This window comes from Erinaceus europaeus, chromosome 8 (genome assembly GCF_950295315.1).
Source record: "Erinaceus europaeus chromosome 8, mEriEur2.1, whole genome shotgun sequence".
NCBI classification, from domain to species: Eukaryota; Metazoa; Chordata; class Mammalia; order Eulipotyphla; family Erinaceidae; genus Erinaceus; species Erinaceus europaeus.
Window position 1 is genome coordinate 32,635,939 of NC_080169.1, and position 23,101 is coordinate 32,659,039.

At 35.3% G+C, this 23,101-nt stretch overlaps 1 protein-coding gene across 2 annotated transcripts in view; it reads left to right on the forward strand.

Annotated features, from left to right (window-relative positions):
* Nucleotides 1-10,732, forward strand: part of TMEM196 (transmembrane protein 196) — a 76,938-nt gene extending 66,206 nt beyond the window's left edge. Inside the window, exons 2-5 of one of the 2 annotated variants that reach the window (XM_016192184.2) lie at nucleotides 713-769; nucleotides 6,817-7,071; nucleotides 8,199-8,272; nucleotides 9,975-10,027. In XM_016192184.2, coding sequence (XP_016047670.1) covers nucleotides 713-769; nucleotides 6,817-7,071; nucleotides 8,199-8,272; nucleotides 9,975-9,981 — 393 coding nt within the window. In that variant the 3' untranslated portion in view covers nucleotides 9,982-10,027. Of the gene's footprint in view, nucleotides 1-712; nucleotides 770-6,816; nucleotides 7,072-8,198; nucleotides 8,273-9,974 lie in introns of both variants that reach the window. The other variant, XM_007532258.3, reaches the window with a different exon arrangement.
* The last annotated feature ends 12,369 nt before the right edge of the window (nucleotides 10,733-23,101 follow it).

Sequence of the window (23,101 nt, forward strand, 5' to 3'; positions counted from 1 at the left end):
CAGAACTTCACTGTCTGGTGGCTTATCTTTATATTTGTTATAGATATATTACCTGTAGCAGACGAACTAATTTCTACCTATTTAGTATAAAGGAATGCAACATACTGCTTTTCACCCTGAGAAGTAGGAAAAATAAGAAGACAGTGAATGGAAAAGGAGAAGAAAGTTCTGCAATAATTTACTTTATAATTTTACCTAATGATAAATTTAAGTTTTGCAATAATTCTACAATTACATAGACTACTCTTGAAAAGCACAAATTCAGATCCTTGTGCAGGGGGATAGCTTCATGAGTGGTGAAACAGTGTTGCAGGTGTTTCTCTATCTCTCTCCTTATCTCCCCCTTCAACCTTTATTTCTGGCTGTCTCTTTCCAATGAATAAAGATAGTTAAAAATAAATAAATTAAATAACTTTGCTTTATAAGATAAAAAAAAGACCTGTAACATGTACACTTTACCAGATGCACCAATACCTAAGCTTATTTCTAAATTGTAATGAAAGCTTTATATGTAAAAAAAAAAGCACAAATTTCCCTTAATATTTACATTTTATCCCTTTTTACTCTAGAATTTGTTTTTTTTTCTTTCCAAATTTAATAGAAATGTAAAACTTTCCAGCTTCCCTAGGGTGTCATGAATGAATTAGATGCTAAAAATGAGAGAGATTTTAACCTGTGGATATGAAATAATTGTTCTTCTTTTTCTTTTCAGTTTCTTCTTTGTGGCATATGTGGAATATTGTGCGCAAAAAAAAAATCTGGACTTGTCGTAAGTTCTAGTCTTGTTTGTATGTGCATTAAAGCATTTGAAATGAAAGAATTGAAAAAATTAAAATTATTACTAGTCGACCTTCATATATTGAACATTACTCATTAAGTATGAAAAGATGACTGAGGGGCCTGGCAGTGGCGCACCTGGTTAAGCACACATAGTACACGCAACACAAGAACTCATGCAAGGATCCAGGTTTGAGGCCCTGGTTCCCCACCTACAGGGGGGTTACTTCCCAAGAAGCGAATTAGGTCTGCAGGTCTCTTTCTCACTCTGTATCCACCTCTCTCCTCTCAATTTCTCTCTGTCCTATCCAATAAAATGAAGAAAATGGCCACCAGGAGCAGTGTGGACTCATAGTGCAAGCACCAAGTCCCTGGAAGCAAAAAAAGAAAAGAAATGAATAAAAGATAATGATGAGTAATCATGGCTTATTTTTATTTTCAGAAAAAATACTCAGCAAGATTATTACAGGTTATGTCAAAGGAAGGAAGCAAAGAAGGATAGAAGGAAGGGAGGGAGGAAAAAAAAGAAAGAAGAAAATCACTGTTTAAAATTTAAAATGTATAAATATGAAATCCTTAACAGGTCTGTGTAGTCTCTACTTTTCCAGTTTATAGATTTCTAGATATTCACGTGAATTTATTTCATGAAAAAGACTAAATTTGAATATACTGGGGGTATTTAACAGTTTAAATATGGAACTAGGCCTAAGTGGGGTTGACTTGAGGTTAATTATACAAAGCAAAAAAACAGCTGTGTTATTATAGTTATAATTAATTTCCAAATATTTTAATGTTGTTTTATTTCTGTAAATGCAAATGTAAGTGTTTTCAGTTGTTCTGTGATAACATCCTAGAGTTTTTCAGTTTTTTGGTGAGGAGGGGGAAATTGTAGAGGCTTTTTCCCAGATAACTGATATCAACTAGAAGAGAAGAGAGGATTCCTTATGGACTTCCATGGCATTACATAAGAGCTCGGGAAGAAGAGAAAACCATGCTTATTTTCCTAAGCACAACAGGAAAGATAGTAGCTTTTTTTTTTAATTAGTGATTTAATATTGATTTGCAACATTATAAGGTAACAGGGGTGTAATTCTATACCATTCCCACCACCAAAGTTCTGGGTCCCTATTTTTCCATTGGAAACTGCATTAGTTCTCTCAATATCACAGATAAGGGTTGCCTATTATTTCTATAACTATCTGTCTGTATTTTTATATATTGCCTATTTTTTTCCTTAAGGTCTGGCCTTCTCTTCATTTATAAGTCATAACTACACCTATTACTGCTTTTGAATGTCCATCCTTTTTCCCTCTTCTCTCTCTGGGTCCTGATGGAATTGGAATTCAGAACCCTCTGGTCATCTTCCTCTAATGTTTCTTCCCCTCTGGGAGTATGAACCCAGGATCATTGTGGGGTGCAGAAGGTGGAAAGTCTGGCTTCTGTAATTGCTTCCCCACTGGACATTGGCATTGAGAGGTTGATCCATATCCTCAGCCTGTTTTTATCTTTTTATGCTGGGGAAGGGTTTTGTAGAGGTGAAGCTCCTGGTGACCTTGAGTGAGGTAGTCTTCTGGAAAAGTTGATACTACAAATAGATCCAATAAAAGCCTTTAACATGAAAAAGATTTTCCTAAAGGGTGCCAAGTTATCTGAGGAAGATAAGAAAGGTGGTATATTATATTTCTTTTTGTTTTTCTTCTTTTTCTTATCACATTTTTTCCTGTGGGAATATCTATTGGACAAAAATGTGAAGAGTCCATTGCTTTAAATATGGCAGTTGTAAACTAAAAAAGAAAAAAAAGAAATTAAAGGTTAGTGGATAAACCTCTTTATCAGGCTTATGTTGTGCATCTCTGATTCCTCTGTCACTCTATAAGTTTACTTTCATGTTTTCTACATTTTTTCCTACTGATCATACTTTTAAAGCTATGTAATGGTACTAATTTATATCTTGGGCGAGTTAAGGAAAGTAGGAGTAAAGGGGCAAGGCGGTGGCACATCTGATAAACACAAGGATCTGTGCAAAGACCCAGGTTCGAGCCCCAGCTTCCCACCTGCATCCGGGATGCTTCACAAGCAGTGAAGGAGATCTAAAGGTGTCTTTCTATCCCCTCTCTATATCTTCCTACCTTCTCAATTTCTCTCTGTCTTCTTGAATAAAAGAAAAAAAAATGGAGGGAAAAAAAGGGGAAAATGGCCACGGGGAGCTGTGGATTTATAGTGCTAGAATCAAGCCCCAGTGATAACCCTGGAGGAAAAAAAAAAGAAAGAAAAAAAAGAAATAGAAAAAAAGTAGGAGTGGGATGAAAACAGGAAAAAAAAAGGGGGGGAGGGGGAGGGAGATGAAGAGAAAGAGCCAGAGATGAGGGTGGAGATATTTCAACAACAGAAATATATTTCCCATAGTTCTGTTGGTTGCTATTTCCAGATAAGGATAATAGAATAACTGGTATTTTGTTGAGGTACTCTTCTGGGTTGCAAACTTCTGAGTGATCTCATTTGCAAGTAAATGAAGGTGAAGAAAGTTTTACCTCTATGACTTAATTAGCACCAAAAACCTTCCTCTATTTACTATATGTGGCATTAAGCTTTGAATATAAATTCTCAGGCTTTCAACACAGTTTAGTTCATATAAGAATGGAAGAAAAAGTACCAATGTACAAATTATGTCTTTTGACTCTAAATTTTCAGAAACTGTGTACTGTCAGAAGATGGCATTTAGCTATCAAAGATTACCAAACTTTTAATCAATTTAGTGAAAGATTTGTGTTCCAAATATTTATGGAGACCATAATCTAGAAAAACTTGAAAATAATGCAGACTATGAACTTGAGTATACATTTTACTTCTAGGTGAATCTGTTCTATATGCATCATGCTTTTAAGGAATTAATGACAAAACATCAAGAGAGATTTGAATCTATCAAAAGAGATAGATTTTTTTTCTGTAATAGTAAATTGCTGCTTCTTTATTTTTTATTTTTTATAGAGAGACAAAAAAAAGACAGAGAAACCACAGAGCCTTAGGGGCTAGGTGGTAGCGCAGTGGGTTAAGTGCAAATGGAACAAAGCGCAAAGGTAGCATAAGGATCCCATTTCGAGCCCACAGCTCCCTACCTGCAGGAGGAGGGTCACATCGTAAATAGTGAAGCAGGTCTGCAGATGTCTATCTTTCCTCCTGTCTTCCCCTCCTCTCTCGATTTCTCTCTGCCCTATCCAACAACAACAACAGCTATAACAACAATAACAATAACAACTAAAACAAGGGCAGCAAAATGGTCTCCAGCAGCAGTGGATTCATAGTATAGGCACTGAACCCTAGAGATAATCCTGGAGGCAAAAAAAAAAAAAAGCAACAACAAGGGCAACAAAGTGGGAAAAATGGCCTCCAGGAGCAATGGATTCGTAGTGGAGGCACTGAGCCCCAGTGATAACCCTGGAGGCAAAGAAAAGAAGGAAGAAAGAAAGGGGGGGAGGGAGGGAAGGAAGGAAGGAAGGAAGGAAGGAAGGAAGGAAGGAAGGAAGGAAGGAAGGAAGGAAGGAGGGAAGGAAGGAAGGAAAGTAAGTAAAAGAAACTACAGAATCAAAGCTTCCTTTAATTCAATATGTATATGTGGGGGGTGGGGATTGGACAGTAACACTTGAACCTAAGTCACACACATGGCAAAGCACCATATTATTCAAGTGACTTATTTTGTCAGATCTAATTTCTTATTAACAATAATTCATCATGTGAAGTATAAAATACAATGTCTTTCCATAAATTCTGAGAATGGGTAAATAGCAAAACATACGATTTCAACGCCATCTGAATTAACATATTTTGAAATGGAATGTAACATGTTGATTTTACTTGCAGTTGGCACCTACAAGTTCCTACTGCATGATGTGATTTAGTTATTTAGCAAATTATAGCATATTTAATTAGCTATGAAAAGAGCATATTCATCACTAGGTTTTCAGTCTTAGTGATAAGTGCTGTCACACACACCCAATGAGGAATGTTGAATCAAGTTAGAAGAACAAAAAGAACTACTTGTCCACGTGCTCTTTCATTATTCTATTCATTATTCTATTCTTCCCATTACTGGACACTACATATATTTAGTTGAAATGTCCAGGAACACTTCTCTGAAATCCCTGAGTATATTAAGATCTCCTTCTTTCTACTCTAAGGACAACCTGTTTGTCCTTCTTTCTTATGATTTCCTATGCCATGATGAAATGTCGTCTTTCCTCTCACACAAGACTTCAGTGTACTCTAGAAGAATAACTGTAAATTATACTTTTTCTGAATGTCAACTTCTGCCTTATTTATTCAGGGTCCAATAGATGCTAAAGGGCTCAGTAAGTGTTTGCTAAATTCAGTTAACAGTCAACAGCAAATAATGCCTAGTAATTAAAAATTAAGTGCTATAGTAAGTCATCTAGCTGTTTTCTTGATAAATTTTTCCAAATGGAGGAAGGAAAGTTCAGGAAAACTCTTCAAGAATTTAGAACTTAATTTGGATCTTCTGTACAGGATCGTAATGGAAAAAGAGTATTATTTTTAGGAAATAAAATTCATCTGATTGTGGAGTGAATTTACAAGTTACACTGAAAATATAACTTGTATTAAAATAAAAGTTATATCCTGCAATTTATCTAAAACAACCAAATAATAGATATAGAATATGTATTGTACATTTTATTGTGGTACCAAAGCACTAGAAAATGATTTTAAGGGAGTTGGGCTGTAGCGCAGCGGGTTAAGCGCAGGTGGCACAAAGCGCAAGGACCGGCATAAGGACCCTGGTTCGAACCCCGGCTCCCCACCTGCAGGGGAGTCTCTTCACAGGCAGTGAAGCAGGTCTGCAGGTGTCTATCTTTCTCTCCCCCTCTCTGTCTTCCCCTCCTCTCTCCATTTCTTTCTGTCCTATCCAACAACGACAACAACAATAATAACTACAACAATAAAACAACAAGGACAACAAAAGGGAATAAATAAATAAAATAAATATTTAAAAAAATGATTTTAAGATGTCAATTCACTGAGAGTCCTTTAGTGAATTAGTCCTTTAGTCATTTGACTAAATTTCGTAATCTCATGTAATTACTGAAGTATACAATTTTTAGTTTGTAATTCATTCAATGGAATTATCATCTTTTTTTAACTTTGCAGGGATTTTATCATTCCTAGTTATTTTTTTTTCATACAGAAAGAGAGAAAAATACCATAGCACCAAAACTTCCATCAGTGTGGTGGGGGCTGGGTTCAAATCTGGGTTGTATGTGATTAAGCAAGTGCACTGCCCAGGTGACCTAGTTTGTCAACACTAGAATTCTTATTGACATAAAAAGATAGTTAGACATTTTGGAGGAGATGAATTCATAAAATCCAATTTGAAGTCAGAAAATCTAGATGTAGTCTCCAAATCTCATTGTTATCTGTTCATAATTCACTTTCAAAATGTTAATTACAAGCTCTCTCAGAGGACTGCTTGAGTAAATTAATTACAATGATTTATGTGTAAGTTTTTACCATAGTGTTTAAAATACTATTAAAATCTGAATCCACCTGAGGAAAATAAATTTTCAGTTTTTTTCCAGTCTTCATAATTTGTATCTCTGAATTCAGTATTAATTATATATTAAGTTTACTAGTAAGTAAACTAGTTATATATTAGTTTACTAGTAAGTCCTAAAATGTTATGATCTACATTTTCTCCATTGAACCACAGACTTTCATTGACACCTGATATAAGGATGACTCCTGTCTTCTCAGAAGCATTGACCCACATTATCAATTTTTCTCACTTGCCTTCCCTATCCCATCTGGTAACCATCATTTTTCATTAGATGTATGTGTGTGTGTGTGTGGGGGGGGGTTATTTGTGTGTCTTTATCTTCTCCATATGAATAAAATCCTCAGATACGAAACACAACACTCTTTCACTGTGCTGTTAAGTTCAGCCATCCTTGAGGTCCAACAGGATAGAGCACTGTGTTCAGGTAAACTTTGCTCCATCACCTTTACCACTGTCTTTCTTGTTTTAACCAGATGATTCTCTTTTCTGCCTGCTGCATCTGTGGACTGATTGGGGGCATCCTGAATTTTCAGTTCCTTCGGGCAGTGACAAAGAAGAACTCTTCCCTGTATCCTCTGCACCTTGCCTCTATGTCTCTTGCATGCATTGGGATTGGTGGATGCACTCTCTCTTCATGGCTCACTTGTCGACTAGCCAGTTATGAACAGAGGAGGATGTTTTCAGAAAGGGAGCATTCCTTGCATCATTCTCATGAAATGGCTGAGAAAGTGAGTTTTGCACCTTTCCTTCTCACTGCTGTTATGTCATAAAACCTGTAAAAGAAACATAGTGCATCAGCCTGCAAGTTTAGATGAGTTATTAAGGAATGGATTTTATAAAAATTTGAAGCATTGGCTAAGAAAAATTTTTTTTATATTTTCTTCTTTGTAGCTCTGGATAGAACTATTTCCAACATGATTTTTTAGCTTCTCTCCCTACAAGACACAGGTCCTAAAATAACATTTCATAAAATATTGAATGTCTTATAAATATGGAATTTTATGTATTATTCTTAGGAAAGATAAATAAACTAAATACTCTCTTCACTCAGTAATACCAGTTTTAAAAATTGAATGGATTCTTTTTTCTAGCTTATCCCTTGCACTTGTAAGTAGATGAATTTGATTATGTAAATTAGATTTTCAAGCATAAAGAGACCTTTTAACAAGATTACAAAAAGCCTTGGCTATCCGTGCAGATATTAGAATCCACATAAAGCTTCATTTAATTCTCATCTAAACTTTATGCATATTTGGGTAGATTAGCCTGTATTTTAAACAATTCCCCTTGCATAATTGTTTGATGAAACCAGTTCAAACAGGAAGCTACATTTATTGCATAAAAAGACAAATAGTACAGTGAGATGTCTGTTTCAACTACAATTTACTTACACTTCTTAACTCAATTTTTACTACTGGATCTATTCAGGAAAACATATAGCATATAGCAGAATTAACTAAGATAGTATCCATACCATATTTTTCTTTATATCATGAAAATAAAACTGAATAGCCACAAAATAGAAAGAAGAGTTGCTACTTTGTATTTATTTATAATAGTTTAATGAAAAATATTTAGCCTATAGTTTTTTAAATGTATATTTCTTGTTCTCTCTATACATGGAAGTAAGAATAGTAAATGTTCTTAATTTGTTCCAATACAGCAATTTTAGACTAAAAAAAATTAATACTACGAATAGTAGGGATGGTAATTTAAAAAAATTGGTTGTTAAAAACTGATGATTGTTATGTATTTAGATAGCTGTTCTTTCATGCTCTATTTTATGCTAGTGTGATTGTGGTTTTGTGTATATGTTTTTGCAATATTTATTGTATGATTGTTATATTTACATTAGAGATTGAGGGCTATTGAAATAACCGACTTGCCCAGCTGCCCGGTGGTGCCCCCGACACCAGAGTTACCTACAAGGTACGCTGATTTCCAGGGAGTTACCATGTTGTAATGTCACTGCAGTAAGAGCTTCCTCTTCTAGGAAGCCATGATATCAGCAGATCAGACAAGACTGATACTGTAATGTTCTTCAAAGCAGCGCTTTCATGAGAGCTACTTTAAGGACCTGACATCAACTACGTGGCAGTCTTGCAGCTTGAATGTTGGTTGAGTATTTTAAATATTCAGCCTGGCTATACCCATCCAAACATACTTCTGGCTTGGATGATTCATGACTCCTTTATTCTTTCTTCCATCATCACTCTGACTCAATATCATTATTCACAGACCCGAGTTTTGTTTTTAATAGTAGCTGTGTCTGAAAAGACACACAGTGTTTCTCCCTCATGCTGACACTGCATGAGCAAAAAACCAAAGTTTCACACTAATACAGTAAAACTTCTGTACAAAAAACTCTCTATTTGTAAAATTATGAGATGGGCTACATTTTAAATTTACTTTCCATATTTTGGATCTGTAAGAATAAATAGTCATCATTTTTCTTTGGCTAAACAATGCAATTGGAAATAAGCAAAGTCATAGATGTTAAGGCCCAAATGAAAGCAGTATATCCATTTGCAAATGATCACACTTAGTTCTATCCATGTTTAAAATCTTATTAAGCTGTATATACTTATTTGCAAATAAATTGAAGATGCTTATCCATTTTAACTTATCTTTGATATTTTTTCTTATTCAAGATTTTCATCAGTAATGAGTGTCCATATAAGGGTGAATTTCATTAAGAAAATTATTTTGTAAGATTTTTAAAATCCCAAGTTTCCCACAAACTATTTATTTTATTCCTGAAATAAAATAAATACACTCCATTAGTTTTATATATTTTTCAATTACTCTTTTGAATTCATGCAATGGTTCTTTTGGGTAAAGATAAAAGTACCTAGAAATCTTACTTCCATATTTCATATTTGTGTACTTACTTTTCCTTTCCTTTTTTTAAATTGCCACCAGGGTTATCACTGGGGCTTTGTGATGAATCCTCTACTCCTGTGATCCATTTTTTTTTATTGTTGTTGTTTCCCTTTTGTTAAAACAAGGAGAAATTCAAAGGGAAGAGAGAAAATAGAGAGGGAGAGAGGTTTTACTGTTTATTTGGGTTTTTTTTTTTTGTTGTTGTTGTTGTTGCTAACTGTATGAATGGCTGTCTCATGAAAAACCATATTTTCCATGGTGTGTTACTAGTGATCCATAGTTACAAATAAGTATTGATTCCCTTATGGACCTTTTTCAATTTCTTGGCAAAAAGGTCACACATCTCCCTATAAATATACCCCCTAAAATATGTTGGTACTTTGTTGACATGCTAAAGCAAAGTTTATGAGATGGAAAAGCTTGGCTATCTAATCATTTTCTTCTTTCTATATTAGCTCTTTCTAAAATAGAGTTGAGGCCAAAAAGAGAAATTCAAGGTACTGCAAAGAGATTAAACTATTTTCATGTGTCCAAGACCTTTGTCTAATAGACAGTCAATTCAATATTTCATGTGCTCCAAGATACCATGAAATTTCATTTTTTTAAATTCCATAACATCAGTCCTTGGACTTTCCCAAACTCAGAATTTCTTCAGTGGCTTGAAATTTCTGTTTCACAAACCCATTAACCAAATAATGTCTTACTCTGAAAGTGAATTTTTAATTAATTGATCTTATTTTCCCAACAGGAAATGACAGACAACATGAGCAATGGAGGACCACAACTGATATTTAATGGAAGAGTGTAATCAATGTTTTAAAGATCTGATCATTTTATAAAATTTTCATGAGACAAGAAAAAAAATCAAAGGATCAGGAGAAAAATAAAAATAGTCCTAATATTTGCTGTCATCTCTCCTGAGCAAACAGTAAAATCATGCATCCTCAGTTTTGCCTCACTTACTTCATCAGCTTTTTTTGAATTGCATAAAAATCTTTCCTGAAATGTTTTGATACAGTTATTTCAAGAGACTATTTATATCGCTGTATTAAGTAAGACACCAGTGGAAAAAAATGGTAACAACAAGATTCATATTCTACACAAATACTGTTTGACCAGCATGAGTATAAGATTTGGAATGGCAAGTTTCATATAATGTTAAGTTGAGAAATGACATTAACCTACTGATGTCTTTGAAAGATGATGGTTTCAAGAGTGCCACATCCCAAACCTCATCAATGTCTTGCTATAAAAACATTGTAATTGTTTAGAATTTGTGAATGGACTATACTTCATAATTTATTTGTAAAATAAAACCCCTAAAGCATAAAAGAGATTTTTTAAGGAGAGAAAACATTAATATGTATGCTATTTTTGCATTTTTGCACAAGAGTGAAAAGTTGTAAATGAATATCATTAAGGGAAAGGAAATATATCTTGATCGTGTACTGTGCAGAGTGATCTGCATGCTCATTGACTTAAGAATAAAGTATGTGTCTGTGTAAACTACCGTAAATATAAAAGTATATACGACATATATTTATAGCATTCATGAATATAAATAGGTAGTAGAAAATAAATTGAGAGGGGGTCAGGCAGTAGCACAGCGGGTTAAATGCACATGGGGCAAAGCGCAAGGAGCAGCATAAGGATCCTGGTTCGAGCCCCTGGCTCCCCACCTGCAGGGGAATCGCTTCACAGGCGGTGAAGCAGGTCTGCAGGTATCTGTCTTTCTCTCCCCCTCTGTGTTCCCCTCCTCTATTTCTCTCTGTCCTATCCAACAACGAACGACATCAACAATAACAATAATAATCGCAATAAGGCTACAACAACAAGGGCAACAAAAGGGGGGAAATGGCCTCCAGGAGCAGTGGATTCATGGTGCAGGCACTGTACCCCAGCAATAACCATGGAGAAAAAAAAAAAAGGAGATGCCATGAGAGTATAATCAAGATTTTAGCCCCATAGCTGTGGAAAAAGAATTATTCTAGATTTTTCTATACTCTCAAAATCATAGATTTGATTTATACTAAATTTACTCATTTTATTATTTTTATTATGTCTGTCTTAGCAAATATAATCTAATTGATAGTAACGGAACTGAGTGATCTGAATTGTTTAGTGTAAAAATCACTTCCTTATTTGACTATATTTTACTATGGATATAGCACTTATGTAACAACAGTTACTAATATTGACCTATACATATAGTTTTAAATCAAAAGCATTTACACTCAGAAATATAGACACGATGACTTATAATTATTCATGATGTTTTTATTTCAAACATTTTGCGGTTCAATTAAGTTAGACAGAACAGATGATGTACACTTAAAAGATGACTAATAATTAGCTTGGCAGTGATTTAAGTCAGTTTTGTTGTTGTTGTTTTTCTTTTGCCATTCATATGGGATAATAATACAGACTACTTTTAAGAATGCTTATACCTAACGTACCTAAACGTGTTCTTGATTAAAAAAAAAATTCAAAGATATACTTATATTTCACTCCTTCTCAACCATAAAAATATGTTAACATAGAAACCTACAACTATATATATAAACAAGAAAATGACATTGATTTTTAAAATAATTATGTGGATATAACCTCTGGCACTAGAAAGATAACTATTTTAAGCATGTATAAATATACCTTTTCCTATACTGTACACTATCAATTTCTCCAAAGCCAAGCAATATTTTAATTATCTTTTTTTTTATTTATTGGATAGAAACAGCCATAAATCTAGAGGGAAGGGGAAAGAGAGAGAGAGGGAGAGGAGAGGGAGAGAGAGGGAAGGAGAGAGAGAGCTGCATACATACATGCAGCCCTGCTTCACCACTCACAAAACTTTCCCCCCAGCAGGTGGGGACTGAAGGCTTAACCAGGTGTGCCACCACCCAGTCCCAAACGAAGCAATTTTCAATTTACTTTCATGAGTCATTTATTTGAACTATAGGAAACTCAATAGCTTTAATATCTAGTAGGAGAAAATATTAGAATTTAGAAAAAATATGCATTTCAGTTGTGCTATCAAACTAACAACAATTTGATTTAATGGAAACCTCAGAGTCTTTTAGATCAATGTGATAATCTACCTTGTTTAAACCAGCTCATAAAAATTTAGCTGTAAGATTTAAAGAAATAACTGGACTATGGTTATTTAGTGCCATCTTTTGAGGTCCCCCAACTCCTTTGTTTAACTTCAACCAGTAAATTCTAAAAGTTGTCCCCAAAATGCAACTTTAAATGGCAAATCACCATCACCTTTGTTCATTATTCAAGTATTTTGTGTGTATATGGTCCTACTGATTATACAAAGATATAGTTTTCATACTGAAAGAATAACCAACCAGTAGCTGTAATTTTAGGTGGCACTTCTTTGTAGACATGTTTGTACAAAAAAAAGAATTTAATATATCAGTGAGATGTTTTAATGCCTTTTGAAGTAATTTGTTACATCACACATTAAAGGATAAAAGTAGGCATATAATTGCTTTAGCATAGACTTAAGAAATGTAGTCATAAATCTCAAAGTAGTCTGCAATCTATTTAACCACATGTACATATATCTTTAAATGTATTTATTTTAATCCAATATTTTCAGGGCTCATTTAGTTAGTGTGCTTTATTTGAGATGTTCAGTGATTCTTTTTGAGATAAGTATTGAAGTCAGGATGATACTGTTCAAGTATTTGAAATTTTAATTTTCCCAGTACCGAAATATGAACAAGGATATATTAAGTGACTACATTGCTGTTTTAGTATGAGACTACCCTTGGGAAAAAGTAATGTGATATGACATTAGAGAAATGTGTGAAAATAGTATGATTGTATAATGTAGAGACTAGGTACACAAAAGTATAGTTAATAAAAAAAGAGTAAAAATAAACCCTGGAAGATTTTAAACACGTGTGTGTGTGTTTTGTTGTACTGTGTACATATATACAACTGTAGATAGAATGATGGAATAGGAATGCTTACTGACATGCCCATGTAATAAATTGGTGTACTTTGAAACTACATGTTATAGGATTCAGGCGGTAGTGCAACGGGTTAAGTGCACATGGCACAAAGCACAAGGACCGGCTTAAGGATGCTGGTTCGAGCCCATAGCTCCCCACCTGCAGGGGAGTTGCTTCACAGGTGGTGAAGCAGGTCTGTAGGTATCTATCTTTCTCTCCCCCTCTCTGTCTTTCCCCTCCTCTCTCCATTTCTCTCTGTCCTATCTAACAACAATGATATAAATATCAACAACAATAACTATAAAAACAGTAAAGCAACAAGGGCAACAAAAGGAAATAAATAAATATTAAAATAACATTTTTTTAAAAAAGAAACTACATGTCATGTATCCTTTTCATTCTGACACACAGTCTACCCAATAACTAAATGAAAAAAACATGCTCTTCTGAGATTGTCAGACAGAATGGTATGAATGAGGAGAAAGAGATAGTCTCAGCAAAAGGATATGTAATTAGGAAAGGATGTTATTGAGGCATGAACCCTTAAAGTGCCTTCAAATGTACAGAGGGGATGTTTGAAGATATAGGACAAAAATGAGCATAATGAGAATGTGAGTTCCCTGAGAAGGATCAAGTAAGATACAGATCACAGGAGACAGAATTCACTGTCGGTTATGCTCAGATTGCAAAGAGCTCACAAATGAAACCACAGTATTAAAAACAAAAATGTGTTAGCCTATTTTGGGCTTGTCAGCTTCTACCAGCATTTTGTATAAGTAACTCACTTTGACTAGCAAGAGAACTCACCTAGGCTTAGGAGGATGCCTTTTTTGCCACATGTGCATCCTGGTTTAGAGCTACTATAGATGGGGAATGGAAGGGTTTCAGTACCGTGATATCTCTCTTTGTGTGTGTCTCTATCTTTAAAAATAAGCCTAGAGCAGTGAAGCTCCAGTGACAATAAAAAAAAAAAAATTGGAAGAGCAAGATAGCTCATCTGAATACTTTGTCATTCATAAAACCCAGATTTGAACCTGGCCCCCATTACACAGGAGGAAGCTTTGGTACTGGGGTCTCTCTCTCTCTCTCCGTGTGTGTGTGTGTGTGTGTGTGTGTGTGTGTGTCTTTCTGTCTATCTGAAAAAATGAAGAGATGAATCACTAGTGATGAAAGAGAATACTAACTGATTGCACAGACCTTCCTATGCATTTTATCCATTAAATATCTTTTGCCACCATCTACCAGATGCCAGGACAACCCAGTCATTAAAACAACAACAACCATAAAAAACATTCAGAAATATTTATACCTGTCTATGCTAAGGCAGAACTGCTTTAAATTTAGAACAAAGGAGGAAAACCTTGAACTTGATGCAGAACAGTCAGTGTTAATGCCTGGGTAGTGTAAGCAGTGTTGATACACAGTGTAGACTTGAATTGGTTAGAGCCATAAACTCACTGTTCTAAGGTCAACTTATACTATGACACAATAGTCACTATTTTTTTAAATTTATAAAATAAAAATATCAGCAAGACCATAGGATAAGAGTGGTATAATTCCACACAATTCCTACCACCAGAGTTCTGTATCTCATCCTTCCATTGAAAGCTTTCATAGGAAAGCTTTATCCCTCTGAGAGTATGGACCCATGATCATCATGGGGTACAGAAGGTTGAAGGTCTGTTCACTAAACTAAAAATTATTAAAATAAAATATTTGGTTTCTTAGTGGAACTAGCTCAGTGCTTAGTAGCAACTATGAAAAATAATAATAGAATGGTTTTACCATTTCAGAGACTAAAGAAATGGTGTCAGGGTTATGAAAAAGACTTCTATGCCTGAGGCTCAGAGGTCCCAGGTTCAATCCCCAAAACCTCTATAAACCAGAGCTGAGCAGTGATATAGTCTCTGTCCTTCTGATTCTTTCTCTGTATATATCTTTTTCATTAAAATAATGAAAAATAAAGAAACTTCATCATCTCAGAGAGTCTACTTGGACAGTGCTAGTTCAAAATACAAAGAAAGGAATAATTTTTTAACCTTTAATACTCAGCAGTACCACACATTATAATAGAATGTGAAAAAAGTTTGTAAGCATTTCATGAAATTTGAAGCTGATGGATTAATTAAAACCAGGGGTCAAGCCAAATTAGGAAAAGCAGCATACATATAGGCTGAATCCCTAGTAAGGTTGAGAAATTGCTTAAAGTATTTCCTGAGGAGGGGGTTTCAAAAGAGAACTTACCTTTGGGAGGGCGCAACAGCTCTGTAAAAGACAGCATACCTGGGAGTGTGGGTACCCCGCCATGGGCTTGAGCTCTGCAAGAGAATGTCACAGCACTAGGAGAAGCTTCAGTGCAATCGTTTCTCTCAGCTACTTTGGCATATCTAAAATTGAAAAAGAAAATGAAAAGTTCTAAACAGGAATGCTGATATCATACTGTCCAAGGTTCTAGCACAACAGGGTGAAGAGTGTGATAATAGCAGGCTGTCCAAGGTTCTAGCACCACAGGATAAAAGAGGGAGGGGGGAAGGGGGAAAGAGAGGAGAGACAGAGAGTGAGAGGAGAGAGAGATGGAGCGATTTCAGTTTACATGTGGAAAAAAACGTATCAGTAACACATAGGACTGGCATGTAAAAGGTCCAGGTTAAAACCTCAGGACCGCTAAGTTACCAGAACTAAATGTTTCTTTGATTAAAATAATAATAATAAATAAGAATGAGGAGGAAGAGGCAGAGAAGGGGAAGAGGAAGAGAAACAAGAAGGGGAAGATGAAGACAAAAAAAACCCAGTCATTATACCAACCATAAATGTCCTGAAAACATTTACACACAAGAGATACAACCCACTCCACTCCATATGTTTCATATTAAACAAATACTGTGAATGGAGAGTCAGGCAGTAGTGCAGTGGGTTAAATGCAGGTGTCGCAAAGCGCAAGAACTGGCATAAGGATCCGGGTTCAAGGTGGCTCCCCACCTGAAGGGGAGTTGCTTTACAAGCATCAAAGCAGGTCTGCAGGTGTCTATCTTTCTCTCCCCCTCTCTGTCTTCCCTTCCTCTCTCAATTTCTCTCTGTCCTATCCAACAATAATGACAACAATAATAACAATAATAACTACAACAAGAAAATAGCAAGGGCAACAAAAAGGGAATAAATAAATATTTTTAAAAAGACAGTGGATGTATTTCAGTAAATGATTAAGTGCTTTTGTTGGATAGGTAAAGTCAGTTTTGTGTGATTCTCATGTTTGAAACAAAAAAGTTATCCAAACTAACACTATACCTCAGTACAAAGCTGCATGTCTAGTGCTTTAGAAGGTAAAATGATTAATATTCCACTCTCCACATTTTTCACTATCATAACACAAAAGGGTCATGCTTAGGAATTTAATGTGTCAAGCTACATTTTTCAAAGGTTATTTAGCAAACATGTTTCAGAACTTTAGAACATCTTAAATGCCTTTTGGTCAGCACAATTTCCAAACAAAGATACAGAACTTGGCAACACATCGTTGTTTTCCTTTTAAAATCATTTTTCTGGAAACATATGTAATACTTCTTACTCAAAAGTGTATGACAGTCAAGAAATTCAATTATTCCAAATCCATAAATCACAGTTTGTCAGTTACTCATAGCAGAGGCAACCAATTCCTATATTGCTCAAAATGTGAATGCCTGGTAAGATTATACAGAAAGATATTTTCACAACTTCTGCTGGGAAAACAATTTACTAACTGTAATAGTCTTACACTAAGAATGTATTTCCTGTGAAATAGATGATAGGGAGTCAAATTCTTGATTGGAAAATTGTATTTCAATATTTTAACTGTATTTTAATAATATTTTAACAACATATTATCTATAAAAATAATTATAGACAATAACTTTCATTTAACTGGAAATCTTGCAGGATTTGGATTCATTAACAACTACATTTTTTAGTTGTTTCCTTCACTAATATCCAAATAATCTACTTAAAAATAGAATTTTTCCTTTTATTTTAAAAATATTGTTTTGGGACTGGAAATAATACACTTAGTGAAATGAAAACAGAAATAGTTTCCTATTTTTGTTCTGCAGTGAGATAAAGACAGAATGAAGTTCACAAAAATTTTCATAGAACTACTTACAGTCACCATAGCTAACATTCTTAGCCAGATTTCTTGAATTTGAGACCTTTAAAAGAAAGATGTAAAAGATTCAAAGACATTTAAGTCTAATATGGAGGGAAAAGAAGCTTAGAAGAATTATTGTTACTATAGTTTTTCATACAGTCATATAAGATGACTTTTTAGTCTTTGAAAGTTGTCCCAGCCCTTTTGACAACTTCTTTTTACCCCTTCAGAGCTATCACAAATGATAGCTATCACAGCTACAAGCACATAGATGCATGCAAACATGACAGATCAAATTGATAACCTCAGTCAAACTTTCAAAACTGGATTTATTCATCCAAATGTTACTACTTTCCTGATAATTGATACATACTTACAATATTGGGCAATGGAACTAAAAGACTGTTACAATTTTTTTTTTCTTTGAAAGGTAGATATGGAGGGGGAAGGTGAGGCAGGGTAGTAAAAGATGAAAAACTTTGCTCTGGCATATATAATGAATCAGGCCTAAACTGGTGTGATTTTATATAATTTCTTAATTTAAAGCCCATGAATTTCTAATTTTTTTAATTTTTATTTATAAAGAGGAAACATTGACAAAAACCAAAGGATAACAGAGTACAACTCCACACAATTCCCACCACCAGAACTCTGTATCCCATCCCCTACCCTGATAGCTTTCCTAGTCTTTATCCCTCTGGGAGTAAGGACCTAGGGCCATTTTGGGGTGCAGAAAGTAGAAGGTCTGGCTTCTGTAATTGCTTCCCCACTGAACATGGGTTGATCCATACTCCCAGCCTGCATTTATCTTTCCCTAGTGGGGCAGGGTTCTGGGGAAAAGAGGCTCCAGGACACATTGGCAGGGTCGTCTGCCCAGGGAAGTCCAGTTGGCATCATGTTAGCATCTAGAACCTGGTGGTGAAAAAAGAGTTAACATACAGAGCCAGAAAAAATTGTTGGCTGATCATGAACGTAAAGACTGGAAAAGTTCATATGAAGAGTTGGGAGTGTCTCCATTTTGTAGATAGTTAGTAGTCCTATTTCAGTTATATGACAAAGAGCCCATGACTATACTAGTGTTTTGTTTTGTTTTTTCCTGAGCCTGACATCTGATATGAAGGTAGATCTACATTATTTTCTAGGGAAATGATGTCATGGCTGAAAAAAAAGGACCAAAAGGCTGGATCAGGGAAGAGAGTAGCTCCCAAATATGGGAAAGGTGAGTAAATATTGTTGACTGTAAACCCAGTCGATTTGATCAGATCTGGGGCCCATAGTCAGCTTAGGAGCCTGTGTAACATTTGCATCCCTATAGATCTGAGCTCATATTCTGTGGTCATGAGTAGGAATGTTCCAAGCTGCCCCAATCTCAGGACCCATTTAACTCAATTGCCAAATAATTTGATTACAGCAATAACTATCCACTGCCTTCTTAAACCCTAAGACAGCAGGAACCTCACACTTCTATAGAGCCTATATTTCCCCCAGTCATGGAACCTCTAGGGTAGGGCTCACTTTTCTCCACGTCTCTCTCAATTCATACCAAATGATATTGCATCTGCTAATCCCAACCTAATCAATGCAACGAGTACCACCTCAGCATGCTTCACTTCAGACTGTGTCCTGAGATGTCAGGCATGAAATGTCAACCCTTTGGCCTCATTACTCGGGTGAGACCTTTCCTTTCATAGGATTCTCTAATTCCATTTCAGGTAGTTCACTTCCTAACAAAATCCCAAAACCTCGATATAGACCAGGTCCCATGAGATAAAGCATATGTTCACATGTATCTATAAATTAGGGCAAAATATATACCTGAAAGCAAAAGTGCACAATAGTCTGCAGTGAGTCAATATATGCAGCAAGCAAGTAGAAAGACCTAATAAGACACCATAAAGTTCCTAATGAAATGGTGTCTACTTATAGACATAGATACCCACCTAACCTGCTTCCTATTATACTTCCCTGATTCACTCCAAAGCTAACCTTATCAGAGTAAGAACTACAAAAGCTGAATAAGGGCAAGAGACTGCCATACTTTAATGATGATGCTTTAGTCACTAACAGGCTACCCCATCTGCTGGGGCCCTAGTTGGGAAGTCCTGAGATTCCCAAACAGACATGATGGGCCTAGATCTCTCTCTCTCTCTCTCCATTGTTACTGATCATTTCTATCAGGAACAATACAATAGACCCCTCTGTAGGCCTCCATAGGACCTTGCCTTCAACATGGATCAACAACATTAGAGAATTTTCCATCCTCAGAAGGGAAGCTGGACAATATACTCTATGGTCCACCTGAGGAAGACAGGTCCTGAGATTGGGGCAGTTTGGAATGTTCCTACTCATGAACACAGAATTTATAATTTTTATTATCTTTATTTATTTATTGGCTAGAGATAGCCAGAAATTGAGAGGAAAGTGGGAGATAGAGACAGAGAGACGCCTGCAGCCCTGTTTCACTACTTGCAAAGCTTTCCTCCTGCAGGTGAGGAGCGGGGGCTCGAACCTGGGTCTTTGTGCATTGTAATGTGTGCATTCAACAAGATGCGCCACCACCCAGCTCCTGCACATGAATTTCTCTATAAGCTAAATATATATAATAAATATAGAAAGAAATAACTCTACAAAAAATTAAATTTAAATTCTCTTTTTTTATATCCCATCAGGAAATGATCCAAGATCTCACACATACATCGCTCCTCCAAATACCCCCACCAGTTCAATTGTTTTTATTCACTATACTTATATAGAGAGGAAAAAACAGAAAGAGAAAAGGAGAGACAAAAAAATCGCTGTTCCATCATCCGTGGAGTGCCCTTTGGTGCTATAGTAAGACATGTGCTGTATCTGCTGACACAGTTCTCTTGGCCTAGATAAAAGATTGCAACAATTCTAACATACTTTTCTTAGGTAATACTGCATTCATAACATCTATGAACTATGAACTATGGCCCAAAGACAAAACCTAAGTATTAAAGATTGGAATAGTTCAACACTATTGCATTTGTACAGATAATTACAAAGAGCTTGAGACTATAATAACTATTCACTTTTTTGCTCTTATTCCTCCCATAAACACCTCATGTGATTTATCAAAAGTCCATTAAATCTAGAAAAACTGCATTTATACATTACTACAGAAGGAATGGTGTCTGTTGACTGAAGTAGCTGAGCGAATACTGTCTGTTCATAGAAACTGTTTATATGTTCTTTGATAAATCAATCCTGAACTGGTGAAAAAATGACAGACACTAAGATAATTGAGGTAAAGTAGATCTTAGGATAAATTGATCACAGAGATATATTATTTTGTATAACTCCCTCATTTGCAAATGATCATATGATCTGAGTATATTTGCTGTCAATTTAAAATGCTTGTGGATGCCGTGTGATGGCATACCTGGTAGAGAATATATACACATTACCTACCATGCACAAGGACCTAGGTTCAAGCCCCCAGTTCCACCTACATGCTTCAGGAGTTGTAAAGCAATGTTACAGGTCTATTCTCTCTCTCTCTCTCTCTCTCTGTCTCTTTAGCTCACCCTTCCCTCTCAACTTCTCCCTGTCTCTGTCAACAAAAGAAAGTGACAAAGAAATACCTGAACCTCATTTCAGCGACAGAATATTGCAAGAGAAATCGGTTATACATAGCAGGCAATAAAGCACACATCTTTGTTAACATAACTAAAAATAATACAATTTATATAGAATTTCTTTCCTTTCTGATCATTCCATACTTTTTGAATTAAGCAGATTTTGACTTAGTTTTAATTTTCTCATTAGGTGGGTTGTGATTTAAAAAAATCATAATAATAATATTTTCAGTTAATCTATGGAGGGATATAAAGCAAAATTTTTTAGTCTGTTTGAGAACTGGGGAAATTAAGTAATGAAGTTCTTCCAATCTAAGTCACTTATATTGTATACTGTGCAATGTATTCAAAATGCTGTTGTGCTTACTTAATCAAATGAAAGAAATAAGTATATACCTTGTTAATTAGTCTGAATTTACATTAATTAATCAGATCAAAAACATCAGAGCCTCTAGTGTCTAATTTAGGGTCACTGGCTCTCAAAATTTAGCAGGCTTTCTGGTCATCTAGATGCTTCAGACTACTGTTTGTTCTTCAGATTGTAATTCATCAAGCCTGGTAGGCCAAAGAATTTGCATTTCTATTTTCCTAGGTGAGGCTGGTTCAGAAACCTTACTTTGAAGACTATAGATTATAACTGTAATATAATAGTTTGATTTTAACTTACAGAAAAATACAGATTACTCCATTTATATGTATTTTAGCAATAGTTATCAATGCAAAGCATAAATCTGATATTTAATAAGTGATCTGCTTTTGTCATCACAAACACATGTGCATCTGTTAGCTCAATAAACTAATAAACAGAAAGAAGAGATTTTCTTAATCAAAGCTGATGTCAAATCCCATCCCCTCCTAAAAGAAATGAAGGAAGGAAGGAAGGAAGGAAAGAAGGAAGGATGGATCTTCTTGGAAGAGATTACTCAGTTTATTAGACTAATATGAAACTCTCACATTTAAAGCTCATGTTTGCCATCTGGTGACACAATGGCAAATTACAAGTGGTCTGCATCAACCAATAACTATTTTATAACATGAGCAGACTTATTTGTTTTGTTTTGATTTGGTTTAGTTTCCAAAACCCGTAAGGCAAATTTTAAACACGCATTTTCCTGAAAAGTACTGTATTTCACAAACTATTGAGAAATTAAAACTGTTTCTCAAATAAAGGGACTCAGCTACCGTACTTACAAAGAAATATATTTTATTTATTTATTCATTCATTCATTTATTGATTGATAAGACAGAGAGACATACAGAGAGAGAGAGACCAGAGCAGGTATTTTTCTAGAACTATCTTGTTTGAAAACAGTTATATTCCTTGCTTTCCAAAGATAATCACCATAGTTCTCACAAAGTATTATGAAACTGTTTGCTTCTATGTTTTTTTACTTGTTTATTTGTTTGTTGACCTTCTTTGCAAGTCCATGTGTATCAGTTCCCTAGATTTTATATATGAGTGAAATCATCTGGTATTTGTCTTTTTTTTAAATTTTCCCTTTTGTTGCCCTTGTTTTTTATTGTTGTTGTAGTTATTACTGTTGTTGATGTTGTCGTTGTTGGATAGGACAGAGTGAAATGGAGAGAGGAGGGGAAGATGGGGGGTTGGAGAGGAGAGAAAGACAGACACCTGCAGACCTGCTTCACCGTCTGTGAAATGACTCCCCTACAGGTGGGGAGCCGGCGGCTGGAACTGGGATCCTTAACGCAGGTCCTTGCATTTTTCACCACCTGCACTTAACTCGTTGTGCTACCACCTGGCTTCCTGGTATTTGTATTTTATCTCTTATTTTGCTAAGTATAATCACCTCAAGTTATGACCATTTTGTCCCAAAGGGCACACTGTCCTCTTTTATATTACAGAGTAGAAGTTCATGGATTATATCCTATTCTTTAGCCACACATCTGTCATTGGGAATTTAGGCTGCTTTTTACTCATTGGCTATTGTGAATAATGTAGCTATGAACACAGGTGAACAAGTCCCTTCAAATTAGTGTTTGCAAGCCCTTTGAACAAATGCCTAGGAATGATATTGTTGCATCCATTTTTATTTGTTTAACAATTCTCCATACAGTCTTCCAAAAAGCTGTTCTACTTTGCATTCTCACCAGCTTCACCAACACTAGAGCAGACATTGCCAACATCTGTCACTTCCTGTTCTGTCATTCTCACAGGTGTGAAAAGGAATCTCAG